At 64.2% G+C, this 25,668-nt stretch overlaps 1 protein-coding gene across 5 annotated transcripts; it reads left to right on the forward strand.

Annotated features, from left to right (window-relative positions):
* Nucleotides 1-144: 144 nt before the first annotated feature.
* TTC31 (tetratricopeptide repeat domain 31) lies at nucleotides 145-22,816 on the forward strand. 5 transcript variants are annotated; one of them, XM_078852645.1, is made up of 18 exons: nucleotides 145-286; nucleotides 4,988-5,070; nucleotides 5,394-5,484; nucleotides 7,470-7,717; nucleotides 9,284-9,367; nucleotides 10,465-10,533; nucleotides 11,544-11,723; nucleotides 11,987-12,118; nucleotides 16,020-16,074; nucleotides 16,536-16,626; nucleotides 17,074-17,215; nucleotides 17,490-17,594; nucleotides 18,089-18,176; nucleotides 18,573-18,765; nucleotides 19,159-19,233; nucleotides 19,782-19,884; nucleotides 20,592-20,701; nucleotides 21,164-22,816. In XM_078852645.1, the coding sequence occupies exons 1-18, from the start codon at nucleotides 160-162 to the stop codon at nucleotides 21,294-21,296; spliced, it is 2,109 nt and encodes a 702-aa protein (XP_078708771.1). In that variant the 5' UTR covers nucleotides 145-159; the 3' UTR covers nucleotides 21,297-22,816. The 5 variants fall into 5 exon arrangements, 3 of the variants coding, with proteins under 3 accessions (XP_078708771.1, XP_073199240.2, XP_073199241.1); XM_073343139.2 differs by lacking the exon at nucleotides 145-286 and adding an exon at nucleotides 1,077-1,220; XM_073343140.1 differs by lacking the exon at nucleotides 145-286 and adding an exon at nucleotides 4,675-4,795.
* Nucleotides 22,817-25,668: the final 2,852 nt, after the last annotated feature.

Here is a 25,668-nt window from a genome sequence, read left to right on the forward strand (position 1 = left end):
GCGTCTATATGAGGAGAGATGAAAACGACGGAAGAGAGACGACGCAGGGGAGATATGAGGGAGGCCTATAAAATCCTGACGGGGGCGGGAGAAAGGAAAGAAGGACGAGTTATTTACCCTTCTCGTAACCCAAGAACCAGGGGCCACCCAATGCAATGAATGGGCAGCGGGTTTCAAACAAGCCGGAGGAAGGGTTCCTTCCCTCGGCGCGCAGTCGACCCGGGGAACTCCTTGCCTGGGGACGCCGCGGCGGCTGAAAGCACAACTGGGTTAACAACAGAGCGAGGTAAGTTCACGGAGGGCCGCAGAGTATCAGGGCTGGACCCGACCCCCCTGCTCAAAGCAGGGCCAGACCCCAGTTTCTGCCCCGCTCCCTGGCTGGGCCCGCAAGGATTGAACTCCCAGCCCCGGGTTCAGCAGGCCCCCGCTCAGGGGATCAGAGGCCGTTCCGGGCGGGGGGACAGGAGGCCACTGGGCCCCACGGGCCAGGCCCCGGTTTGCCAGCGCCGGGCCGGGGCGGGTCACGCCAGGGCTGACCCCGCCTGGCCGCTCCCCGTGTCCCTGCCCGGAGCCCTGGCAACGCGCCGCGCCGCCCTCAGCAAAGATGGCGGGCTCGGGGCCCGCGGGCCCTCCCCGCCCTAGCAAAGATGGCGGGCTCGGGGCTCTCCGGCCCTCCCCGCCCCTAGCAAAGATGGCGGGCTCGGGGCTCTCCGGCCCTCCCCGCCCCTAGCAAAGATGGCGGGCTCGGGGCTCTCCGGCCCTCCCCGCCCCTAGCAAAGATGGCGGCCTCGGGGCTCTCCGGCCCTCCCCGCCCCTAGCAAAGATGGCGGGCTCGGGGCTCTCCGGCCCTCCCCGCCCCTAGCAAAGATGGCGGCCTCGGGGCTCTCCGGCCCTCCCCGCCCCTAACAAAGATGGCGGGCTCGGGGCTCTCCGGCCCTCCCCGCCCCTAGCAAAGATGGCGGGCTCGGGGCTCTCCGGCCCTCCCCGCCCCTAGCAAAGATGGCGGGCTCGGGGCTCTCCGGCCCTCCCCGCCCCTAGCAAAGATGGCGTCAGCAGACGGCGGGGTGGACTCCTGTGACTGTGTCCGGTTCCGCACGGCGCAGAGGATTGTGGGGTGGGCTGAGGGGGATGTTTCTGGTGAGGGAGGGAGGCCGCCCCTCCCTGGGCTGATGCCGAACGCGGGACTCGGGGAGGCGGGAGCCCCCGGGGGCCGGAGCGGGGTGAGTGAGGGGAGTCTGAAGGGCTGGGTGTGGGGGGGGTTGGGGCGGTGAGGGGGGTCTGAGGGGCTGGGTGTGGGGGGGGGTTGGGGCGGTGAGGGGGGGTCTGAGGGGCTGGGTGTGGGGGGGGGTTGGGGCGGTGAGGGGGGGTCTGAGGGGCTGGGTGTGGGGGGGGTTGGGGCGGTGAGGGGGGGTCTGAGGGGCTGGGTGTGGGGGGGGGTTGGGGCGGTGAGGGGGGGTCTGAGGGGCTGGGTGTGGGGGGGGTTGGGGCGGTGAGGGGGGGTCTGAAGGGCTGGGGGGGGGTTGGGGCGGTGAGGGGGGGGTCTGAGGGGCTGGGTGTGGGGGGGGTTGGGGCGGTGAGGGGGGGTCTGAGGGGCTGGGTGTGGGGGGGTTGGGGCGGTGAGGGGGGGTCTGAGGGGCTGGGTGTGGGGGGGGGTTGGGGCGGTGAGGGGGGTCTGAAGGGCTGGGTGTGGGGGGGGTTGGGGCGGTGAGGGGGGGTCTGAAGGGCTGGGGGTGGGGGGGTTGGGGCGGTGAGGGGGGGGTCTGAGGGGCTGGGGATGAGGGGGGTTGGGGCGGTGAGGGGGGGTCTGAAGGGCTGGGTGTGGGGGGGGGTTGGGGCGGTGAGGGGGGGTCTGAAGGGCTGGGGGGGGGGGGGGGTTGGGGCGGTGAGGGGGGGGTCTGAGGGGCTGGGTGTGGGGGGGGTTGGGGCGGTGAGGGGGGGTCTGAAGGGCTGGGGGGGGCTTGGGGCGGTGAGGGGGGGGTCTGAAGGGCTGGGGTTGGGGGGGTTGGGGCGGTGGGGGGGGGTCTGAAGGGCTGGGTGTGGGGGGGGTTGGGGCGGTGAGGGGGGGTCTGAGGGGCTGGAGGTGGGGGGGGTTGGGGCGGTGAGGGGGGGTCTGAGGGGCTGGGTGTGGGGGGGGGTTGGGGGCGTGAGGGGGGGTCTGAGGGGCTGGGTGTGGGGGGGGGTTGGGGCGGTGAGGGGGGTCTGAAGGGCTGGGTGTGGGGGGGTTGGGGCGGTGAGGGGGGGTCTGAAGGGCTGGGGGTGGGGGGGTTGGGGGCGGTGAGGGGGGGTCTGAGGGGCTGGGGATGAGGGGGGTTGGGGCGGTGAGGGGGGGTCTGAAGGGCTGGGTGTGGGGGGGGGGTTGGGGCGGTGAGGGGGGGTCTGAAGGGCTGGGTGTGTGGGGGGGGTTGGGGCGGTGAGGGGGGGTCTGAGGGGCTGGGTGTGGGGGGGGTTGGGGCGGTGAGGGGGAGTCTGAAGGGTGGCTGTGTGGGGGGGGGTTGGGGCGGTGAGGGGGATCTGAAGGGCTGGAGGTGGGGGGGGTTGGGGCGGTGAGGGGGGGTCTGAGGGGCTGGGTGTGGGGGGTTGGGGCGGTGAGGGGGGGGTCTGAGGGGCTGGAGGTGGGGGGGGTTGGGGCGGTGAGGGGGGGTCTGAGGGGCTGGAGGTGGGGGGGTTGGGGCGTGAGGGGGGGTCTGAAGGGCTGGGTGTGGGGGGGGTTGGGGCGGTGAGGGGGGATCTGAAGGGCTGGGTGTGGGGGGGGGTTGGGGCGGTGAGGGGGGGTCTGAAGGGCTGGGGGTGGGGGGGTTGGGGCGGTGAGGGGGGGTCTGAGGGGCTGGAGGTGGGGGGGGTTGGGGCGGTGAGGGGGGGTCTGAAGGGCTGGGTGTGGGGGGGGTTGGGGCGGTGAGGGGGGTCTGAAGGGCTGGGGGTGGGGGGGTTGGGGCGGTGGGGGGGATCTGAAGGGCTGGGGGTGGGGGGGTTGGGGCGGTGGGGGGATCTGAAGAGCTGGGGATGGGGGGTTGGGGCGGTGAGGGGGGATCTGAAGGGCTGGTGTGGGGGGGGGTTGGGGCGGTGAGGGGGGATCTGAAGGGCTGGGTGTGGGGGGGGTTGGGGCGGTGAGGGGGGGTCTGAAGGGCTGGGGGTGGGGGGGTTGGGGCGGTGAGGGGGGATCTGAAGGGCTGAGTGTGGGGGGGTCGGAGGGTTTGAGTGCGAGGGGAGTTGGGGCGGTGCGGGGGGGGTTTGACAGTGGGGGGGTCTGAAGGGCTGGGTGTGTGGGGGGGTGGGGGTGTCTGAGGGTTCGGGTACAGTGGGGGCTTGGGAGGTGGGGGGTGTCTGAAGGGCTGGGTGTGGGGAGGGTTGGGGCGGTGAGGGGGATCTGAAGGGCTGGGTGTGGGGGGGGGTTTGGGGCGGTGAGGGGGGTGTCTGAAGGGCTGGGTGTGGGGGGGGTTGGGGCGGTGAGGGGGTGTCTGAAGGGCTGGGTGTGGGGGGGGGTTGGGGCGGTGAGGGGGGGTTTGGACAGTGGGGGGGTCTGAAGGGCTGGGGTGTGTGGGGGGTGGGGGGTGTCTGAGGGTTCGGGTACAGTGGGGGCTTGGGGAGGTGGGGGTGTCTGAAGGGCTGGTGTGGGGGGGGGTTGGGGCGGTGAGGGGGGTCTGAAGGGCTGGGTGTGGGGAGGGTTGGGGGCGGTGAGGGGGGATCTGAAGGGCTGGGTGTGGGGGGGGGTTGGGGCGGTGAGGGGGGGTTTGGACAGTGGGGGGGTCTGAAGGGCTGGGTGTGTGGGGGGGGTGGGGGGTGTCTGAGGGTTCGGGTACAGTGGGGGCTTGGGGAGGTGGGGGGTGTCTGAAGGGCTGGGTGTGGGGAGGGTTGGGGCGGTGAGGGGGGATCTGAAGGGCTGGGTGTGGGGGGGGGGTTGGGGCGGTGAGGGGGGTGTCTGAAGGGCTGGGTGTGGGGGGGGTTGGGGCGGTGAGGGGGTGTCTGAAGGGCTGGGTGTGGGGGGGGTTGGGGCGGTGAGGGGGGGTTTGGACAGTGGGGGGGTCTGAAGGGCTGGGTGTGTGGGGGGGTGGGGGTGTCTGAGGGTTCGGGTACAGTGGGGGCTTGGGGAGGTGGGGGGTGTCTGAAGGGCTGGGTGTGGGGGGGGGTTGGGGCGGTGAGGGGGGGTCTGAAGGGCTGGGTGTGGGGAGGGTTGGGGCGGTGAGGGGGGATCTGAAGGGCTGGGTGTGGGGGGGGGTTGGGGCGGTGAGGGGGGTTTGGACAGTGGGGGGGTCTGAAGGGCTGGGTGTGTGGGGGGGTGGGGGGGTGTCTGAGGGTTCGGGTACAGTGGGGGCTTGGGGAGGTGGGGGGTGTCTGAAGGGCTGGGGTGTGGGGGGGGGTTGGGGCGGTGAGGGGGATCTGAAGGGCTGGGTGTGGGGGGGGTTGGGGCGGTGAGGGGGGGTTTGGACAGTGGGGGGTCTGAAGGGCTGGGTGTGTGGGGGGGTGGGGGGTGTCTGAGGGTTCGGGTACAGTGGGGGCTTGGGGAGGTGGGGGGTGTCTGAAGGGCTGGGTGTAGGGGGGTTGGGGTGGTGAAGGGGGTCTGAGGGTTTCACTGCGAGGGGGAGGTGGGGGGTGTCTGAGGGTTTGGGTGCAGTGGGGGCTTGGGGAGGTGGGGAAGTCTGGGGACATGCAGGAAGAAAGTAACTCCCGAGCCCCAGGCTGTTCTGCTCAGGGCGTTTGGGGGGAGCCCCCACCCTGTGTTGGGGGGAGGAAGTGATGTTGCCCCCGGCGCCGGCTGGGGGGTTGGCCTACCTGGGGTGCTCCCTGGAGTGAGCGAGCGGTGAGGAGATACGCTGGGCCTGATGCGGGGGTGTCCCCTTGGGAGATCTCTTGGGAGGCGGCGGGGGGGGGGTGCTGGGGCCATGCGTCAGCAGGAGGTGGGTTGGTCTGTTCCCTGGCCTTCCTGACCCTCTGCACGTTCACTTTCGGTCCTGGCCCGCTTGGCTGCTTGCTCACAGCTGCTGTCTTGCAGGGCCCTTCCCGCCGGGGCACTTACCCCTCAGCCTGCTCACCAGCTACGGCTGTGACCCCAGCTTACAGCACCACAAGGAAGAGGTATGTGTCTGCTGTCCCTCTGCCTTCAAGGGAGTGTGTGGGGTGCATCCCTCAAGGGGATCATGGGGCTCCCACCTTCCCAGCCAGACCCCTGGCAACTAGACATGGCTGAGTCTCTTGGGCTGGCTGCCTGGTTTGCAGGCGGGGAGGGGGACCCTGGGCCAGGGCTCTGGGAGAAGCTCATTCCTGCTTCTTCTGTCTGATTTGACCAGAGCTTCAAGTTGTGTAACGGGTGGGCGCAGCAGTGAGCTGGGGGAGGCACTGAGGAACCCCAGCGGGGCTGCTGGAGACCCTGAGTCGCTAGCTGTGGTTCCATCTCCTAGGATCTCAACAACTTCATGGAGAAGCTGATGATGGAGAACCTGTACGGCCCCCCCAACAGTGCCATGAAGTGTAAAGCTGAGGAGATAGCAGGTACGAGGGGGTGGGGAAGGGGAGAGTCGGGGAGGCCAGGGGCTTTTGTGGGTGGACCTTGTGGGGTCAGAAGCTCTTGGAAGCAGCATGTCTCATGTTCCTGTGGAATCAGCCGGTCTCCTCAGGCAGAGCCATCCCTGGCCCCTCCTGACTCCACCCGTGGGCTGCTAACAGTGCACCTGCTCCTGGTGCTTGTATGAGGCACTGCTGTGCCCAGGGCTTCGCGCCCAGGGCTTCGCGCCCTGGCGTATCCCTGCTGCGGGCAGGCTCCCCCCTCCTCACTCGTTTTCACCCCTGCTTCCATGAGCCCTGTCTGATTGCTTCACACAACACACAGTCAGCCTGTGGAACTCCTTGCCAGAGGATGTTGTGAAGGCCAAGACTATAACAGGGCTCCAAAAAGAACTAGATAAGTTAAGGGAGGATAGGCCCATCAGTGGCTATTAGCCAGGATGATGGCCTGAGCTTCTGTTTGCCAGCAGCTGGGAATGGGCGACAGGGGATGGATCACTTGATGATTCCCTGTTCTGTTCATTCCCTCTGGGGCACCTGGTACTGGCCACTGTCGGAAGACAGGATACTGGGCTAAAGGGACCTTTGGTCTCACCCAGCATGGCCGCTCTTATGTTATGTTCTTGGCAAAGTGCTTGGGAACCCCGCGGGGACAAGCCAGTGCTGCCGAGAGGGGCCAGTCCCACAGCCCTGGCCCAGAAGCTCTCTCCGAACGATGCACCCTGCCTTCTGCCAAGTGCCTCGCCCTGCCCTGGGAGAAGCAGGTTTGTGGTGGAGGGTGGGGTTCAGACTCCATGGGCTGAGAAGTCCTTTGCCTCTGATGAAGCTGCCACAAGGGGGCCTATTGTAGCTGCAGGCAGAGGACTCAGCTGGGTGCTCTTTCCCCTCCCAGTTCGTGGCTAGAGTCTGAGTGGGGCTGGGTAAAGAATACCCATCCAAACACCTGTTAGTCAGTGCCCCAGCCATGTGCATTGTGACATTACCTATATCGTGGCAGAGCCGAGCAGCCCCAGTTGTGGCCCAGGACTTCGTTGCGCTAGGCGCTGTATGCACACAGCCCCAGTGACCTCACAGTTGAAGGACAAGACGAGAGGTAGACAGAGGACCAGAGCTATGGCCTGGAGGCATGTATGGGACAAGAGCCTGTCAGCAGATCATCCTGTCCCTGCTAAAACCCTGCGGGGAAGGAAATTCATCCACATTCTAGGAGTACGTCTACGCTCCAGAGAAAAACCCACACCACCAAGTCTCAGAGCCCAGCTCAATTGACTTGGGCTTGCACTACAGGGCTTAAAACAGCAATGTAGATGTTCCTGCTTGGGCTGGAGGCTGGGATCCGAGCCCCTTGCCGGGATTCAGAGCCCAGGCTCCAGCCGGAGTGGGAAGTTCTGCATTGCTATTTTTAGCCTTGTGAGCCTGACTCCTTTGACCTGGGCTCTGTGATGTGGCCTTGCAGGTTTTTCTTTGCAGTGTCGAGGTCCCCTGCGGGACTTGTGAACGATGCTTCCCCAGAATGAGAACCTCTCCCAGGCTGGGATTCTGAACTGCCAGGAATCTCCCATCCCCTCTGGCCCTGTCCTGACAAGCCCACCCCCTGCCCATCACCACAGAGTCTGGGCACCTCCCGTGGCAGATTGACAGCAGTAGGGAAGGCCTTGGGGTCTATGGAATCTCAGGCTCCTTCCTCAGTGGGGGAGGGGTTTGGGGTGAGTTGGTTTATTTTGGGGTTTTGGGATGGGGCTGCTCCTTCCCTGATCACTCGAGGTTTGGGGAGAGCTGGGGACTAAGGGGTTTGGAGTGAGGGGGCGCATCGAGAGCTCCACTCCCAGGAGATATGGGCTGGTGGAGTCATGCACTGGGGACTGTCTCTGGAGCATAGCTGGGACCTGACGGGGGGAGGTACAGCACAGGGGATGGGAAGCCCAAGCCATGGCTGCATGGGGCTGAGCGCCTGATGTGCTCTCCCTGTGCAGACTCGGACGAAGAGCTCTGCTATTATTACGACAATGATGGGGAGTATTACGAGGATGAGGAGAAGTGGGACGATTTCAACAAGGAGTGCGATGCAAAGACTGACGAGGACTCACTCCCTGGCACCTTCTGTGGCTTCAGGAAATCCTTCCTGTGCAAGGACACCTCACCAGCTCCCCCGCCCCAGAAGTCGATGGACTATCAACTGCTGGACCTGAAATTGCCCCAGAGGCAGCAGGTGACCGCAGAGGTGAGCCGAGCCCCAGGGTCATCCTCCCCAGTGGGTCCGTGTAACAGGGCGTACAGGGCCCCCTTTGCTCCTGCCCCTGCTCTGCTCCAAAAACCACTCAGAGACCTTCTGGCTCAGCAATCACGGGTGCAGTTTATTTACAGCGTGAAACCCCACCACCTTCTCACCATATACAGCTTGGGGGCTTCAGTCTGAAGGACTTCCCAGCCTTTGCATCCAAGAGAGAAGAGCTCCCACTTTCTGGCTTCCCCCCATTGGCTTCCTTCCTCTGAGGCTTTTATGTACCCCCAGGCTAATCAAGCTGGCAGCTGTTTCCCCTTTGCCAATCATGCAGAGGCTTCTCTAGCCAGCTCCAATTTATCTCCCGTAATGGGAGCTGGTGTGACGGAGGGCTAGCTCAGCAGTTTGTGCCCGGCACCCTGTCACAGTCCCCTGGAAGCCCCACTGTGGCCAGGGCTGGATGGGGCCCTCCATGTATTTCCTAAGGGCTTTGTCCACTGTGGTGCCTCCTGGATCTCTGCCAGTCCTCCGCGGGAGAACCTTCTGGTGGTGTCCTGGCTGCAGATCAGAGTGGACAGAACCTGGGGGAAGGGGTGGGGATTGTCAGCGCCACCTTTGACCAGCCCCGCTGCTGAGCATGGATGTAGTACTGCTTCTCTAGGAACAGAGCAAGCTGGCCTCGGACTTCGCCAGGGTGCAGACCGGGATCCCCATCCCGGATCAGCCCAGGGCTCCACGGAGCCCATCTCCAGCTGCTGCAGAGCAAGGTGCAGAAGCCCCTGCAGTAGCGGGGGTGAGAGAACCTGCCCCAGGGAAAGCTTCCTAGCTGTTAAGGCCAGAAGGGAGCATTGGACCATCCAGCCCCGAGAACCACCCAGGGATTCCTGCATCCAGCCCCAGATGTTTGACTGAGCTAGAGCCTCTCTCAGAAAGACACAGAGTGCGCCGCATCCCATTGGCTCATTGGCTCTCATCCTGCCCTTGGTACTCACACCCTGGGTTCTCAGAAATCTCCTCCCTGTGGAGGAGGTGCTCGTAGTCCCCTCAGAACTCTTTCTTGGATAAGCTGACTAGACTGAGCTGCTTCAGCCTCTCCCGAAGGTCAGCCCTCAGAGCATCCTTGTAGCTCTTTTCTGATCCGATTCCAGTTTGTCACCATCCCTTTGAAAGCGTAGACTACAGCCATGGGCCTGCTGTCCCAGCGAGGGTCGCACTAAAGCTGCAGACAGACATGTTACCACCTCCTGGCTCCTGCTCGCCACCCCTCTGCCTGCCCATCTACGGGCCACGCTCCCCACTTACAGCCAGCATGGCACTACCAGGAGCACATGTTTAGCTGCCTGTCTACCATGGCTCCTTGCTCTAGACCTTGGTTCTGTTCTCACTGCAGTGTGATTTCCTGTGGGGGAAGGGGTCCTTCTCACAGCTGCCACCCCTAGCTGATCATTACCTGTGATCTCCTGGGGGATAGGGACTCTCAGTTCCAGTGGTGTGCCCCTGCTCCCAGTTGGGAAGGGCTGGCTGCTGGGTGGGGGCTGTGCCCAGCTGGCGTGGTTCTCTTCCCAGGAAGCGGAGAAGAACGCCAAGGAGCTGGTAGCTGAGGAAGAGCGAGTTAAAAGGAAAGCAGAGAAGAAAAGACTTAAGAAGAAGGTGAGTGCCCGGAGCTGTGCTCTCCACTCCTGCTGCTGTCCCAGCCACCTGGCATGCCTGCTTCCTCCTCTCCATTCTCAGCCTGGCCGGTGACCCCAGGGGATGGGGTGTGCATCTCGCCAGCATGCCACACTGGTGACGGCGCTTGCCTCCCCCCCAACAGCGCAAATGCCATTCTCCCACCCCCAAGCAGGGCAGGGAGCCTGTGGCCAGGAGATGGGTTTGTTTGGGGTCCATACCAGGTCTGTTGGTAAAATGGATGGATAGCAAACTCTGCCTCTGTCATGCCAACGAGCCAAGGGTCCTCTGCTGGCACTCAAATCCGGGGTCTCCCATCCTGGCTCGTGACAGATCCGGGTGCAGGGATTCCAGCTGTGGGGAGACCTTCCCCTTGTTCCCTGTCCAGCCAACCAGCTGTGCTGCACAGCCTGATGGATCCTCTGGAGGGCAAACTTCTGTTTTCTCTGCTACCCAGTTGCCCTGTGTTTTGAGCTCTTCAGCTCCATCTCTGTCTGTGGGAAGGGGGCTGTGTCGAGTTCAGTCCCCTTCTTATACTCCTAGAGTAGACTAGTGTAAAGCAGTCCCATAGAAGAGGGGTGGTGTGTCGGGTAGATTGAATGGAGTCTGGGGCTATCACTGAGCTTGGGATAAGGGATGTCTCTTGGCTCATGCAGCAATCACACGCATTGGTGGGAATCTCTGGTTAGTGTGGAACAGGCAGTGCTGGCCAGGCTCTACTGGTGCCTTCTCTTCCCTGAGGTCCTCTCTTGCCCAGGCCCCTAGCTCCAGGCTGCAAGCCAGGAGTTCAGCCTGCCCTGCGTCTAGGCTCTGCAGGACAACCTGTCTCAGTTCCGTTCCCCTTGCCAGAGGAGCCTGGCTGGCTGCCCTGCTCCCCACAGAACCTGCCCTGGAGGTCCCTTGGGGGTGTGTGGTGCTGGGTGGCCCCCAGCCCCAGGAGGGTGAGCTGACTCTGCTCTACCAAATGTGTCAGCAGTGACTCGGAAGTGCAGCCTTCCCTGGGAGGGATCGGGGTCAGAGCCCCTGGCTGGGGAAAGCTTCAGCTCTCTGGAGCTCACTCGTTTCTCTGTGGCTTCCAGAGGCAGAAAGATCGGAAGAGGCAAGAAAAACTAGAACAAGAATTGAAGCCCAGGCCCGAGATGAAGTCGGTAAGTGGCTGGGTGTCACGGAGTCCCCGGGCGATGCTCTGAAATTGCTCCCTACATAGCCAGTCAGGACTCTGGGGAAGTCTCCTTTCTGGGAGCAGCCTGTCTGCAGGACACACAGCTCACCCGGCTTCCCCCTTCCTGGGTCTGACCTCGGAGCATTCAGCTTCCTCTGCCCCTCTGTACGCTTCCCACAGCGAGTCCGCCCAGGCGGGGTCCTGGGGAAGCCAGAGGGTCCTGCCCCCCAAGTCCGCAGACAGACGTGACTCTCAGCCAGCCAGTAAAACAGAAGGTTTATTAGACGACAGGAACATGGTCTAACACAGAGCTTGTAGGTGCGGAGAACAGGACCCCTCAGCCGGGTCCATTTTGGGGGGCAGTGAGCCAGACAACCCCGTCTGCACTTCACTCCATGTCCCAGCCAGACCCAAAAACTGAAACTCCCTCCAGCCCCCCCTCCTCTGGGCTTTGTCCCTTTGGGCCAGGAGGTCACCTGATTCCTTTGTTCTCTAACCCTTTAGCTCTCACCTTGCAAGGGGGAAGGGCCCAGGCCATCAGTTGCCAGGAAACAGGGTGTCAACGATTGTTTGTGTCCAGACCCCTGCACACCCCTGCCCTCCAGGGCTCTGCAACAATCATACATCCTTATCCTACCCCCTAGAGACTTAAGAACTGCACAAGGGAAACTGAGGTACACCCACACTATTCAGAGGAAACATTAAGAACAGTCCCACTTCGTCACAGCTGGGATACGCCTTGCTCTCCGGGCAGCCTGCCCTGTCATCCCTGGGCTTGGGAGCGGGGCTCAGAGCCACGTTTCTGAGGTGCAGTACTCTTGGTTCCTGTGTGTCCGAGAAGAGGAGGGGCTGTAACCTGTGAGTGCTGGGCTGGGCTGGGCTCTCCCCTCCCCTCCCAGGGGAGTCTGGCGGGCGGGTGCCAGGTGGCAGAGCCTTGCCATCCTGGGGAAGCTGCCGGCAGAGCTCTGATCTCACGGGCTGGTGCTCTCCTTGCAGAATGAACCTTGTCTGAATGGTGACGCGGAGGAGGAAGGCGCCATGACATCATTGCGGAGGGGGACCCTGGACTCTAGCTCCTCCCGGAGAGATCCCAGCGAGGCCCCAGCTCCTAGGAGAGGGGAGGGAGCCAGGGCCCAGGACAGGAGTGCAGACATGAGCACCGAGGAGGAGACGGAGGTGAGGCTTGGGTGTGCTGGGCTGTGGCCCTGTCCTGCTTTTGTGCAGGGCCCGGTGCTCACCCGGCCTGCCTAGACAGAATGGCTGGGCTGTGAAAGTCCGGGTCAGCTGGCTCGGTGACGGCTGGGGGTCAGGGACCAAGGCACCCGCTGCCTCTGGGGCCAGGTGTCTTCTGGTCGTGCAACCCGTAGGGCGTGACGTGGCATACTGTTGTATTGATGTCCCTGCTCATCCAGCCTGACACCCGTGTCCCTCTCCCCCAGGATGAGCTGGACTTGAGCAGCACCTTTGTCTCCAAAGCTCAGCGTAAGGTGGGTGTGAAGCCGCTGACGCCCAGGAAGGAGAAGGTGCCCAGAGCTGAGCACAAGGAGCCGGACAGGAAGCCCCAGCAGGAGGTGAGCATTGGGTTTCTGGGCAGACACCTCCCTCTGAGTGGGCTGGGTTGGGTGAACGTGTCTCAGCCATGGGGCGGAGGAGGGAGATCCCTGGCTGCCCCAGTGGGTCTGATTAGTGCCAGCGTCTGTGTCCTCTTGGAGTGGGGGCACTTGTCCTCTGAGCACCCGGCTGAGCCGCCCTCCCAACAGTGAGCTGTGACGGGCCTGGCTCTGGACTCTGCAGGCTGCCCACCCTCTTGTGCCTGGCCACGCTCCTCTGGCTCCACCCCCCCTTGGTGACGTGCTCCCCCGTGGTCCTGGCCTAACACAGACTCTTCCGGGCTGACTCTCAGCTGCTGAGCCCCATAGGACCAGCCTGGAGGGGATTTCCCACCACTGGGGCAGGGGCTGCAGATTCACTCCCCGCCGCTGAAGGGCTTTGGGAAGTGCTCGGAGCCTCGCTGGGCTCCAGTGAGTGGAACCAGCAGATGGGCCAGGTGATCAGCAGTTCTGTGAGGCCTGGCTGGCACCGGAGTTGAGCTCTCGTGTTTGTCTGCCACACCCATAGCCCTTGAGAACGGTCTCGTGACTCTTCAGGGAAGGTTCTGAGGTAGCCAACCTTCCCTGGAGTGAGCTGAGGCCAGCTGGTGAGGGAGGAGTGGAGCCAGCCTGGGACTGATCTAGGCTGTGTCGTGACAGGGCCTGTTCTCTATTAGCAGGCAGGGCTTTTGGCCCTGAGGCCTCGGCTCACAGCAGTGCAGGGACAAGACAGCTCTGGGTCCCTCCTGGGAGGGGTGCTTTCCATTGGCTCTAGCATCCTGCTCCTGCTCCAGGACACTCCGCGATCACCCTCCATGTCCCCAGTGCCTTTCAGTGTGTCTCAGAGCACCTGTGCACCAGATCAGCCTGGACCGCTGCTGGAGTGTCTGGGCTCTGCGCGGCAGAGGGGCCGGGGCTCGCCGGGGGCACAGGACCATGGCACAGGACCCTCCTCATGGCCACCTGCTCAGCCAGAGCCAGGCTGTCCCTGCAATGTGCTGCTCACCCAAGGCAGAGTGAATGGAGGGGTTCTGCCCCAGGGCACATCCCCCTGCCTGCTCCCAGGGAAGGGGAGTGTCTCTCTGGGGAAGGACGTGGCTTCTCGGGAGCCCTGTCTGTGGGGGAGACTCTGGTCCCCTCTGTTATGTGCTGACTGCAAGTGGGGAGCGTGGAGGGGCTGGTGGAGGAGTCGGTGGGATGTGGGGCTAAGAGGAGGAGGAGGAAAATCAGGGGCAAGTGCAGGCGGAGCTGGTCAGCCCCCTGCTAGGTCACCTGCCCTTCGCGTGACGGGGCAGAGGCAGGGCAGGCTCTGCCCCACGACCCAGCCGTGAGCACTGCAGGGGAGCCAGCGGGGAAAAGTGGCAAGTGATCTGCGATGTGACCCTGGCCTAGGACATCTGGGCCCCAACAGCCCATGCTGCCTCCCGGGGCCGGTGTCCAGGTCAAGGCCAGGCTGGAGTGTGCCGGGGCTGCTGCTGGGAGCAGCCAAAGTGTGCGGTGAGCGGCGACAGACATGGGCCCAGCATGGGGTGTCAGGTTGCAGAGTGAATGGGGGAAGGTGTGGGGCAGCCCCATGGCAAGCTGCTGTGCAAGCAAGCCATACCTGCCTGCAGACCCAAGGCTCAGGGGAGCCTGGCTAAAGCGAAGAGCAGGCTAACGGTGCAGCGTCTCTCCCAGCCAGCCCAGAGGCCCTGCGTGAGCAGGAAGCTGCTCAGTTGCTTGTTCGGTTGGCGCTAGGAGAAGGTGGGTCCCCACCCCAGCCAGCGCACTCAGGCCTCTCGTCCTGCGACCTGCTGGGCTTGGCTCCTAGTGGAGTGGCGGCGGCTGGGGAAGCGGAGCCCCCCATGGGGAGAGGTGGGGCCAGTTCCAGCTGCACCCGTTCTCCTTGGCAGCGCTGGGGCGGCTGAAGGAAGTGGGTCCGTCTGCGTGTCTCTCTGGAAGGTGCCTAGTTCTGGCGCATGGCGCCCCCTCGGGGCAGGGGGCCCGGGCCTGTCTGAGAACGATCGAATGTGCAAATTCCTGTCAGGCAATCAGAGTGGAAGGATTTGCACCCTGCCTCGGTGCTGTGCGTGCGCAGAGGGACAGCCCCAGCCGGTGGGCGTGTGGGGAATTGGATAGCAGAGCTGTGCCAGAGCAGCCCGGGTACTGTGATGACGGGCTCAGTGCCTAGGTGCCAGCCAAGAATCCCAGCACGGGAGCTTTGGGCGCGGGCTGGGTGAGGCGGGAAGGGCTGGGCCGTTGTGTGGATTGCATCCCGGCTGATCTCACAGGGAGGCTAAACTGTGCCCTAGGGGACGGGCTGGGCTGGGTGGGGGTGGGCAGGACTGGAGTCGCTGATGTCTTTGCATGGTGTCTGGGCATGGGGCAGAAATGTGCTGGAAAGTGACAGCTGAAGGACTTCCAAAGGCACCTTGTTGCCACAGCCCTGCGCTTCCCCAGAGCTGTCCTGCGGCATGGGGGCCTGGCCCCACCTAGCCCACACAGACACCCCCACGCTCTGGTGCAGGCCATTCGCTGCAGAGACGGTAACTGGGAGGCAGAACCGGGCTGGGCTGGCTGGTCCCTGCGGGCTGCCTGGGGTGGGAGGTTGGAATTGCCTGCCATTCACGTGACTGGCTTGGGGAACTGCTGGTTTTCAGAGCTGGGGGCCCTGTGCGAGTCACAGGCCCAGAGGAGGGGAAGGGCTTGGTGGGTTGCCCCCAGCCTTGGCCAGTCCACCCCTCAGGGCCAGGGCATGTGGCACAAAGCCTTCAACTTGGGCAGAAAATATCCCCTTCCCCTTCTGGCCAAGGGGAAAGGCCAGGGTGTGAGCGTGCTCCACGCTGCCCTTCAGAGCCCTGTCCCTGACCCCTGCTGCCTGCGCTGGTCACGGCAAGACGGGCAGCCTGTGTGGGCAGGGGGAGGTGTCTTCCAGTGGTGGGGGTTTCGGGTTTTCCCCTGCATGCCAGAGGCTCTGCTGGGGCTGCACCGTGGGGGGCCCTGCAGCAGTGAGGCTGGGTGGCGGCCGTTGCAGTACCCCAGCCTTGCGGGTCCTCCTGAGTTGTGTCTGTCCCTCGGTAGGGAGCATAGCAGTTCTTTGCTGTGTGTCCTGACCCCAGGGCAGCTCTCCGGCCGTGGGCTGGAGACATTGAGAATGTCCTGGAGGTGCCTGGTGCCGCCCAGGTTCTCTGGGCAGAGACAGGTCTCCTAAGGGCCCCTGCCTCCTCCCACTGCTGCACCCCAAGGTGGTCAGCACTGCTCGGCCTGAGAGAGCTCCTTGGGGCAGGTGGGTGGGGAGCCCCGGACCCCGCTCAGTGAGACCGACTGACTGGTTAGAGTGGTTCCTTGAATGATGCTGCCGGTGGGGGGCAATGCCAGCAGGGGGGAATTGGTGTAACCCGGTCCCCCTCGCTGCAGTCTGAACGGGAGATGGGGCGTCCCCAGGAGGAGCTGTAATGCACGCAGCGCCCTTCCTGTGCCAGAAGAAAGCAGCCTCCTGGCGCCGAGGCCGGGCAATCAGCGATGTCGGCTCTGTGGCAGTGTTGGGACGGGTGACTCCGGCCCGGGGCAGCGTGTGCTGCGGGGACGGGGTAACTGTCCCTGCTCTCGCCAGGGGCTGAATTCCCGCGTGGTCTGTGCCCAGCACCAGCCCGTCTGCTAGGCGGCTCAGGCGAGCGGGCTTCCCAGCCTGCCCCTCGGCTCCTGGGGGAGGCTGGCCTGGCAGCACCGCAGGTGTACCCCATGCACTGTGCTGCAGCCTCTCCCCCCTCCAGTGCCCCCCCACTCAGCCGAGCTGCCCCACACGCGCTGCCCAGCTGAGCGCTCGCCTCCTGCCAGGCCCGGGGGGTGAGCCCAGCTGCCCTGGCAGCCCAGCCCTCACCATGTTACTTGGCTCCCTGTGCAGGTGCCGAGGCCTGGGCAGGACGGGAGGGGAGTGGATCCCAGCACAGTGCTAGCAGGTCAGTGTCCCCCGCCCCCCACAGGCCCGGCCTTCCCACACCCAGCAGAAGGGGTCTGGGGCCGTGGGGCCGGACAAGTGGCCACGCCTTTCCTGTGCCAACCTGGCTCCGCCCTGCTCACTCCTGATGCGCAGCCCCCCCATCCCAGCCCTGGGCTCTCCCCCAGGTCCGCTGGTGCCCCTCAGTCCCGACCCGCAGCCCCTGATAGCCCAGCCCTGAGCAGGCACAGCCCTTCCTAGAGCCCTGGTGTCAGGGATGCATTAACCCTTTCCTTCCCAGCCTCGTTTCCCTCCCTCTGGCCCATTCCCCGCTGCATCCCGCTTGTCCCATGGTGAGCGATCTCCATGTAGGTGCCAGGCAGGCACGGGCACCCGAGCCAGCCCCGCCCTGGAGGCCTGCCTAGGCTGCATGGGGTTCAGTAATGCAGTGCCTGTCTTGGTGACCCTGTTCCCTTCCTGCAGGCTATGGGAACGAGGCGGCAAAGCGGAGCTGCTTCCAGGAGGCCGTGTTCTTCTTCACTGAGGCTGTCAAACTCAACCCTCGGGAGCACAGGTAGGAGCGCTGGGCAGGGCTCGGGGCGGGGGGGCTCACTGGGGAGGGGGCAGAGTGTTTCTCTCTCAGGGTGGGGGGATGCTCTGGTGTGGGGCTGGGGGAGTGTTTCTCTCGGGGGTGTGCTCTTTGGGGAAGGGCTGGGGGGAGTGTGTTTCTCTCATTGGGAGGTATGGGGGGTTCTCCATGCCAGAGGCGGGCTGGTAGTCCGTGCAGCCCCCTCCTAGCCCTGGCTCTGTATCCCCAGCCCGACTCCCTCTGTGCCTGCACGATCTGCTGGAGCCTCAGCCCCACACAGGCCCAGCGCTGCCGGGCGCTTTGGGGCAGGAGCAGGCAGCAGGGTTTGGCCCAGGCTCGCTGACCGGCCCAGTGCCAGTGGGCGCTTTGGGGCTGGGGCAGGAGCGGGCAGCTGGCCTTGGCCCAGGCTCGCTGACCGCGCTCTCCCTGCAGGCTCTTCGGGAACCGTTCGTACTGCTATGAGAGGATGCAGCAGTACGACAAGGCCCTGCGTGACGCCCACGTGGCCTTGAGCCTCCTGCCCGGCTGGCCCAAAGGCTTTTTCCGCAAGGGCAAGGCCCTCATGGGGCTGAAGGTACCTGGGTGTGGGGGGTGGGCGCCAGGGCTTGAATCCCTGCCTGGCCCTGCTGGTCAGGGAGATGGGGGGCCCTCTGAGCGAGCAGCTCATGGGAGTGGGAGCCAGGTCTAAGTGAGGTGGGGGAGGAGGCCCCTACCCTGGCCCCTGAGGTGCAGGTGGGATGTGGGAGGTGCCAGGCTCAGGGGAAGGAGACAGGTGCCTGGCCCTGTGGGGCAGGGAGGCGCTGGGCCTGGTGGGGGGTGGCAGTGAGTGACTGCCTGGCTCTCCCCAGCGCTACGCTGAGGCCAAAAGCACCTTCCTGGAGCTGCTGCAGCTGGACAGCTCCCATGCCGACGCAGCCACCCAGCTGGAAGTCTGCCAGGTGCAGCTCATCCTGGTGAGTGTCCCTGCTGTCTACACGGGGGTGGGGACAGGCCCTCCAGCCGTGGGCACAGCGCGGCCTGAGCGATTGTGGGGTGGGGTGGGCTGGCTGGCTTGGGCCCCGTGGGAGCCACCCCTGCAGGGGACAGAGCGTGAGACAGGAATAGTCTCTGCCTGCTGGGCAGTAGGGAGTTCTCTGCGTGCTGGGACATCACTGGGGCCCTGCTCATCTCTGGGAGGATCGCCCCTCCCAGGCTGGGGGCTCTGGCTGGGACAGACAGCCCTGCAGCCCCCTCCCTGGTCTAGGCTGCATGTGCTCAGAGCCCCTGCGGTGGTCTGGCAAGGCTGGGAAACTTTGCCAGGGGCCTCTCCCTGCGGGGACCACCCTGGGTTGATTTGATGTGCAGGGGCCCAGATACCAGGGTGATGGTCAGCAGAATCAGAGCCCTAGCTCGCTAGCTGGGGAAAGATGAGTGGGGCTGGGCTGCTGACCTGCTCCCCTCCTGACAGGAGAACGGCTTCAGCAGCTTTAGCAGTGAGAGGAGCCTGCTGGTGGAGCCGTCGCTGGGAGCCACAGAGTCCCAGCCGGCGGGGCCTGGTAAGGGCACAGGGGCATGGGGACCGTTGGGTGTGGAGCTCCGCTTCCCTGCGGAGACCTGGCTTGGGCCCAGTCTTCCTCGGGGAACCAGTAAGAGTTGGGAGCGGGAAGGCTGCAGGCTGGGACTGAGGGGCAGGGGCTGCGAGTCGGGAGTGAGGGGCACTGGCAGAGCGGTGTGGGGATGGGGGAGCAGGGGGCTGCGGGTTGGGCTTGAGGGGCAGCTCGGGGTTGAACTGCCAGTCCCCCAGCCATCAGTTTGCCCCTCTGCAGTGTCCCCGCGGGGGGGGCCGAGTCTTCTGGGCAGCTCCTGAGCAGCCTCCAGCTTGTCCCTGCCTCTGGCCGAATGGCCCTGTGCCTGCAGAGCGGGGGTGTGCTAAGCCCTGCCTGTCCCCCCAGGTGAGCAGGCCAGGAGCTGGTCCCTGGGCAGCAGTGGTTACGCCGAGGGGGACGAGGATGGGGAGAGCGGGTTTGTGACCATCACTAGCTCGCGGAGCCGAGGGAAAGGTCCAGCCCAGCAGGGGCTCCGGGCCAGCAGCAGGGAGACCCCAGCTAGCACCAGACACCCTGTAGCCACTGTGCATCAGGCCAGGTAATGGGGCGCCTGGGAAATGGGCTGTGGGGGGAAACAGGCTAGTGTCCTGGATGCATCTCTGGCTATGCTTGAGGAGGGATCCGGGCCCTAAGCAGAAAGCCTGCTAGGCCTGGGGGTGGGGCAGGCACAGGGCCCTGAGCAGAGAGCCAGGTGGGCCTGGGGGTGTTGGGAGGGGGCAGATGCTGGATCCAGGGGGTGGGGCGGGAGCCTGAGGGGGTAGTGGAGGCGCAGGTGTTGGGCCTGGAGGCGGGGAGGGACAGGTGCTGGGCCTGGGGGTGCAGCAGGGGGAGTGGGGGGTGGGGTGGGGGGTGGCACTCGTCGGCCCGCTGGCTCCTGGTGCCCGGGGTGAGGCTGGCGGGTGGGTGACCCCATGCTGTGTGCCTTTGGCAGGGAGTGGTACGCTGTGTGGGTCGGGAACGTCACCCCCAGGATCACCCAGAAGTTGCTGCGCAGCTATTTTGAGGCGTGAGTGATTCTCCTCCCCCGTCCCCCCCCCATGCCCCCAAGCTGTCTGGGCAGGGCACGGTGGGGCGGGGCTGGGGTGGAGCCTGGGCCCTCAGGCATAAACCCTGCCCTGCTGCTTTCTGTCTCCTGCCAGCCCATCCCTCCCCCGCTGGGGCTGCCTTGACCCCTGGCCCTGCCCCTAAGCTGGTGCCCCTCCAGGCCCTGCCCCCCAGTCCCGCTGGTGCTCCCCTACGTTGCCTTGGCTAGCAAGCACCACATGCCCGGGGCTGCCCCAGAGCCAGCCTGGGGGCTGCCCAGTCAAAGGAGTACTGCCTTCTGGGCCACAGCCTCTCCCCTCTGGCTGCAGCGTGGGGCCGGGGAGCCGTGCCTGTCTTGAGGCCCGCGTCAGCCTGCCCTCCCTGGAGTAACCCGGCCGACCCAGGGCCCTCTCGCTGACTCCAGCTCCCTGCTGCCGACGCAAGAGTCCCTCGTGTCGGCTGCCCTGTGCCTGGAGAGCCTGGGGCTGGTCCCGGCGGGGGCAGCAAGGCTGAGCCCGCTCTGCTCGGCAGGTATGGGCCCATCCACTCGGTGCGGATGCTCCCGGAGAAGTACTGCGCCTTCATCAACTACACCAAGAAGGAGGCTGCGGAGGCGGCCTACGCAGCCCTGCAGGTCAGGCCAGGCCTGGGGAGAGGGTCGGGGGTACTGGCCCACGTGGCTTGGCAGAGGCTGCTCTGGGCCAGCAGCCCACACTGATGCCAGCCATCAATGCAGCCTGGTGGGCAGCAGGCAGGACTGGTCATGGCAGGGGCTCAGCTCCCCTAGGGCCAGGCCTGCTGTGCCCAGGGGGAGCCGCTCTTCTCCTGGCCCACTTGTCCTGCCTCTCTCTGGCTGGGGGGCCCCGCCCGAAGGCTTGTCTGGGGCTCTCCCCCATGGAGACAGGGCCCCACTCGGGTTCTGTCATTCCCCCACTCCTGCCCCCGGCACACACTCTGCTTGGAGACTTGCCCCAGTCAGTGCCTGGTGCTGAGCCCAGCTCTGGGTGAGCTGAGCCCTCTCCTCACTCGGCTTGAGCCAACCCTCCTCACTCGGCTTGAGCCAACCCTCCATGCCCTGCGCTCATGCCGGGTCGTCCGCACAGGGCCTGTGCCAGCAACACCTGCTTGGTGACACCAGCCTGGGTTTGTCTGCCCTGCCTGCGGCCTCTCCCCCAGGGCCCTCCTGCCCCACAGCCCAGGGCCTCCGTGTTCTCCTAGAGCCCTGCCTTGCTGGAGTGTCTCCTACTGTCCCGTGGTGCCCTCCGTGCACTGCTCCTTGGCAGCGCTGCGAGCGCTCCGCCCCACGGGGTGGCCTGTGCTGACCGGCCCCTTTCTCCCCAGGGGGCCGAAGTGGAAGGAACCAAGTTTGTGCTGCAGCTGAAGCACCCTGACCATGCAACCCCGGCCCCTGGTAGGGCTGGCCCTGGCAACGGCCCGCGGCCTGTGGGGAGGTAGGTGCTGCCCTTGGGAATGGGAATCCTGGAGCCTGCAGTGGGGCATGAGTGGGTAGGGGCCCTCCTGGCTGTCTGCAGTGCCCCCCTGCTCTGGGACTGCTGGGTCATGGAGCTGAGCAGCCGAAGCGAGGCTGTTCCAAGGCCTGAGGAGTTGGGCCCCTGCTGGTGCCCCGCGGAGGGGTCTGCCCAGTGCCCCTCCAGGTGCCCTGGCCCTGCTTGGCTCAGGCTCGGAGGAACCCGCCCCACCGCTCCAGTGCCAGCCTGGATTATTTCCCCAGTGGGGTTCTTGGGATGCTTCTTTGGAGCCATGGCCTGTTACTGCCTTGGCATGATGCCATCACTAGTGGCATCCCAGCCCAGGATCTCCTGTACGGGGGGCTGGAGCTCTGGGCTGTGCATGTATGGGGGATGGGCTGATGAGACATATGCCGGCTCTGGACCCTCTGTGTGTGCCCACAGGGAGCCAGTGCGAGTGCCCCCCACCCTGGAGTGCCATTTCTGGCGGAACGCCGGCTGCAGCTACGGGGCCGACTGCCGTTTCCGCCACCTGCCCCAGAGCAAGGGGCTGGACAAGAAGCTGGCTCAGCACTAGGGCCCTGCCCTGGCCCCATCATTGCAGGGGTCTGGAGGCCGGATGTCCCCAGGCTGACAGCTGGCTCCTCCCTGGCCATGCTGCCTCGTGGGCACAGAGTGACTGGATGGCTACCATGCTGGGCCTTCCCAAGGCCCCTCCAGCTGCTGCCTGTTGCCTACCTGTGGCCCAGCGCCAGCCAGTGGGCATCACCCCCCCGGGGTAGGACTGGACTCGCTGCTGTGTGGATGGGGACCCTGGCTGGCTGTGCTGTGGGTTCCCCTTCCCTGGGAAGGAGCCATGCAAGCTGGGTGGGGCGGCCCGCCCCCCCCCTCCCGCCCCCCGGGACTGCCTTGGGGTTGGTTGGCCTGGAGGGAATCGCTGGGCCTCTCCTGGCAGGGAGGGCTGGAATTCAGGGCCCTGCCCGTGGCCCAGTGGGGGCACTGTGCCCCACATCTATGGGGGCACTGGAGCTGGCTGCAGACCCCTTTGCCTTATTATGGAGTGAGGCCTATGGGGACTACAACTCCCAGCATGCAGTGGAACCATGCTGTTGGGATGAAGGGCATTGTCATGCTGGGAGTTGTAGTCTCCACCCCCCGGGCTGCTCTTCCATGGCTATTTCATACCAAAAATTGTCCCGGGGCAGGTTCCTGCCTCAGCCATGCTCTCTCCTTCCTGCCTTCTGATTGGCTGAGCCCTGGGTCTGTTACACTGACTCTGCCCTGCTAGGGCCTGTCTGTGCGGCGAGGGTTTGCTCCCTCTGAAGCACTGTTGGCAGACAGGACACTGGGCTAGATGGACCATTGGCCCGACCCAGTCTGGCCGTTCTTCTGTAGCTCTTTGTGGGGGGCTGGCTGGGTGGGGAGCATGGCCCAGGGTCAGGGTTGGGCTGTGGCCCCAGTCCATAGAGCCGCCCCCGGTTCCACTTGGGCTTTTAACATTGTCCCTTTGTTTTTGGAACATCCCTCTGCCCTTGGGGCTAACCTATGCCACCCCATACAGAGCCCCACAGGCCTGGGCCAGCCCCTTGCTCCCCTGCCATGTGGTGCTCTCGGCACCGGGCAGGCTGGTCCCAGGTCCCCTTTCGCTCATGTGCAGCGATGCCCCTGGGGCTCTCTGCCCTAGTGCCGGCTCTGTTCTTCGGCTCTGGCCCAGTCTGGCTGCTTTCTGCCTCACCTGTCTCCCACAGCCCTGAGTGCAAAGCCAGCTGGGTACCAGGGAGCTGCCCTGCCCTGCCCTGCTGATCACAGAGACCAGCTGGCTGCTCTGGGCAGGTGCCGGGCTGTGTGTGGCTGAGGGGCCAGGATCTGCCTGGGGGCGAGGATGCAAACTGACCTGTTATGGCCCTGAGAGCGCCCAGCCTGTGCGTTCAGTGGGTGGGCCTTGCTCCCGGGCTGTGGGGCGGGGAACTCCGCAGAGCTCTTCCCCCGGGCAGCCCCGGGTTTGCAGTGGGTGCGGCGCCCAACGGGAATTTGTTCAGGGATTTGTACCTGCCTGGGGATTTACAGATTGTTCTTAATAAAACTCATTAAAGAACCCACCTTCCGCCTTCCCACTCTGGCCCTGCTGGCTTCCCCCACCGTAGCCCCCCAGTCCTCTCCTGCATCTGGGAGCGTGTGGAGGAGCCCCAGGCACTGTGTGGGTTGTGCCAGCAGGGGGCGCTGTTCTCCATGGCATGCATGGCAGAGCCACACCTGTTCCTGGGGCAGCTGGTGCAGCCTGGCCTGGCTGGCTGCGTCCTGTGCTCGTGGTGGAAGGAGGTGCGGGCTCCCAGCAGGCTGCAGCCAGCACAGGGGACCGTGGTGCCCCCCCGGCCACGGTAAAGTGAAAAGGGACAAAAGTAGTAACATGGGATAGGCTGGAACGGCTTCTGGGGTGTCACCCCCGAGCTCCCAGGAGCCTCCCTGTGCTCTGAACACATTTTCCCAGACGCGGTGGGGGCTGGGTGCTCTCCTCTTCCCCAGTCCTGACCCCAGAGCTCCAGTGTGGGGGTAGGGCCGTTTAACCCTTCTGGTGCTGTCTGCAGGCGCTGCCCACCGTGGGGACGTGCGTTTGCCACCCTGTCCGTATCTGGAGGATGAACGGGGCAAGGAATCAGAGTCCTGGGGTTCAGTCCCATGGCTCCCCCTTGCTGCCCCATGCCACTGCAAGCTCCATAGCTGGGGCCTGTTGACCCGGGAGCCTTCTCCCACCGCATGTACCTGTACACTGGTGGGCGTGCCCTTGGCTTTGTGCCCGTCCTGCGTGGGGAGCTTGGTGTAGGGCCCCCAAGCAGCGTTCCGCTCGCCCTGCTCTGCATAGGAGATGGAGCTGCCCTTGCCGTGTTAGGGGAGGGGTCGGTGCTAGGTGGTTCTGCACCGCTGGCCTGGATCAGCCGGGCTGTATCAGAAAAGAGCGGGCACCAACTGGGGTACAGGCATTTCCAGCCACTACTGCCACCCAGGGGAAGGACCCATGGAAAGTGGGCAAGCGCAGCGGCGGCTGGGTGGGGTGGGGTGGGGAGAGACAGGGCTAAGGCTATAATCCTGAGCAAAACACTCTAGTCTGCCAGAAGCCTGGAGACCTCAGGAAGTTGTGCCCCTCCCCAGGGTCGGAGGTGGGGCTGAGGCACTGACTCGGGGCGCGGACAGCCATGTGGCAGAGGGGTGCCAAGGCTTAGAGAGGGGAAACTGCTTCTCCCCAGCTGGGAGGAGCCTGTGGAAGTCATGGCCACAGGCAGTGATGATGTGAAGTGCTGAGCAGCGGTGTGAGCGTGAGGCAGTCATGAGTTCCACGAAGAAGCGAGAGTAACTGTCACCTGGTTGACCCCAGCTCTGCCCCTGCCCCTTCCCCTCTGAACTAGGATGTTGATGAATGTGGTCGAGTCCAGCCTGGGCTGTGAGCTGGCCCCAGCTGAGTCGTGCGTGGCCCTGGGACAGCGCTTGGCCTTGGAGTGGCTTGTTCTGCAGCCCCTTCTCCCCATGACGGTACCTCCGCAATGGGATCAAGTGGCCTCAGTCGTCCTTGTGACAAGCTAAGCAGAGTGCGCTCTTGCTAGCCGGTGTTTTCTCCAGCTCGAGTCACTGTGGTGGCCCTTTTCTGCACCCTCCGGTTTTACAACTTCCTTCTAAACTGTGGGCACCAGAGCCAGATGCAGGATTCTGGTGTCTGTCTCCCCAGAGCCTGAGTACAAGAGAGAACCACCTCCCTGCTGCTGCTCACCCCCACTCTGCAGATCCGTCCACGGAGCCCTCTTTGGCACAGCAGTGCGCTGTCTGCAGTGACCCCAGGATCTTTCTCTGTTGCTGCTTTCCAGGAGACAGCCCGCACTCGGGCCTGTGGTCTCCCTGCCTTGCTCTGAGATGTACAGTGCTGGCTGTATGAAAATGTTCTGTTGGAATGCGCCCAGCTTACCGAGCAATCCAGACCACACTGGATGGCTGCTGTCCTCATTCCCTGCTCCCCCAGTGTGTGTGTCGCATGCAGATTTGATATTTACTTTGACATCGTTGGTGAAGATGTTGGCGTCTTGAGCCTAGTACCGCCCCTTGTGGTGCTGCACTGGTATACCGCCATGCAGCGAAGAGTCCCCGGGGATGATTGCTTTTGGAGATGTCAGCCCATTCTTAAACTGTTGAACGTGCGCTCTGTTCAGAGTGGATAGAGCTGATTGTCCAGTCAGAATATTATGCAGTACTGAGACAAATGTCGTACCAAAGTCCAAGTATACTGCATTTGTGCAGTCACCTTTATCAACGAAATCTATAATCTCATCAAAAAATGAAATCAGGTTTGTTTAACAAACCCTGTTTTCCCTGAAACCACGTTGACGGGTCTCAGTGATACGCCAGCCTTCGTTAGTTAGCTCATCCCTTATTTTCCCTGGATTTCTGATGTCAGGCCAACCAGCCTACAGTTACCCAGGTCATCCCAGCTCTTTCTGCTTCTTTACAAACAGAAATAGTTATTGAACGCATCTGCCTTTTCTGCACCTTTACAATACTTCTAGCGTTTCCATTGAGTAGTGGGCCTGGACCATTGCTAGGATTTCTTTTGCTCCTAACATACTTTAAACCTTCTTGTCGTGCTTGGCCCTGCCAGCTAGAGATTTTTCCCTGGTGTTTTTAGCTTCTGTGATCAGTTATCTCCAGGTCATCTTAATCCATCATAATGAGGTCCAGCATTTCCCCGTGCTGGATGTAATGCTTCTTGTGGTAAAAAGTTATCTAAAACCATCATTAGAGTTTTGAAAATTAACAGCTGGCTGCATGAGATCTCCAGCATGTCTCCTCCAGATTGAAATCCATCAGAGCACCACAACTTGTCTTTCCACACACTGTTAGACAGTGTTCGAGGTGTAACTCACCTACCCCCCTTGCGGGATCACATCTGCTCTCCCTCTCTGAGTCGG

Source organism: Lepidochelys kempii, chromosome 4, assembly GCF_965140285.1.
Source record: "Lepidochelys kempii isolate rLepKem1 chromosome 4, rLepKem1.hap1, whole genome shotgun sequence".
Lineage (NCBI taxonomy): Eukaryota > Metazoa > Chordata > Testudines > Cheloniidae > Lepidochelys > Lepidochelys kempii.

Excerpts from the sequence above, each read along its gene's own strand:
- TTC31 (XM_078852645.1), top strand. The coding sequence starts at position 160 with ATGGGCAGCGGGTTTCAAACAAGCCGGAGGAAGGGTTCCTTCCCTCGG. Across the intron at positions 7,718-9,283 it reads GGCAGCAGGTGACCGCAGAG|GAAGCGGAGAAGAACGCCAA; the intron begins GTGAGCCGAGCC and ends TTCTCTTCCCAG. Across the intron at positions 18,766-19,158 it reads GCCACTGTGCATCAGGCCAG|GGAGTGGTACGCTGTGTGGG; the intron begins GTAATGGGGCGC and ends TGCCTTTGGCAG.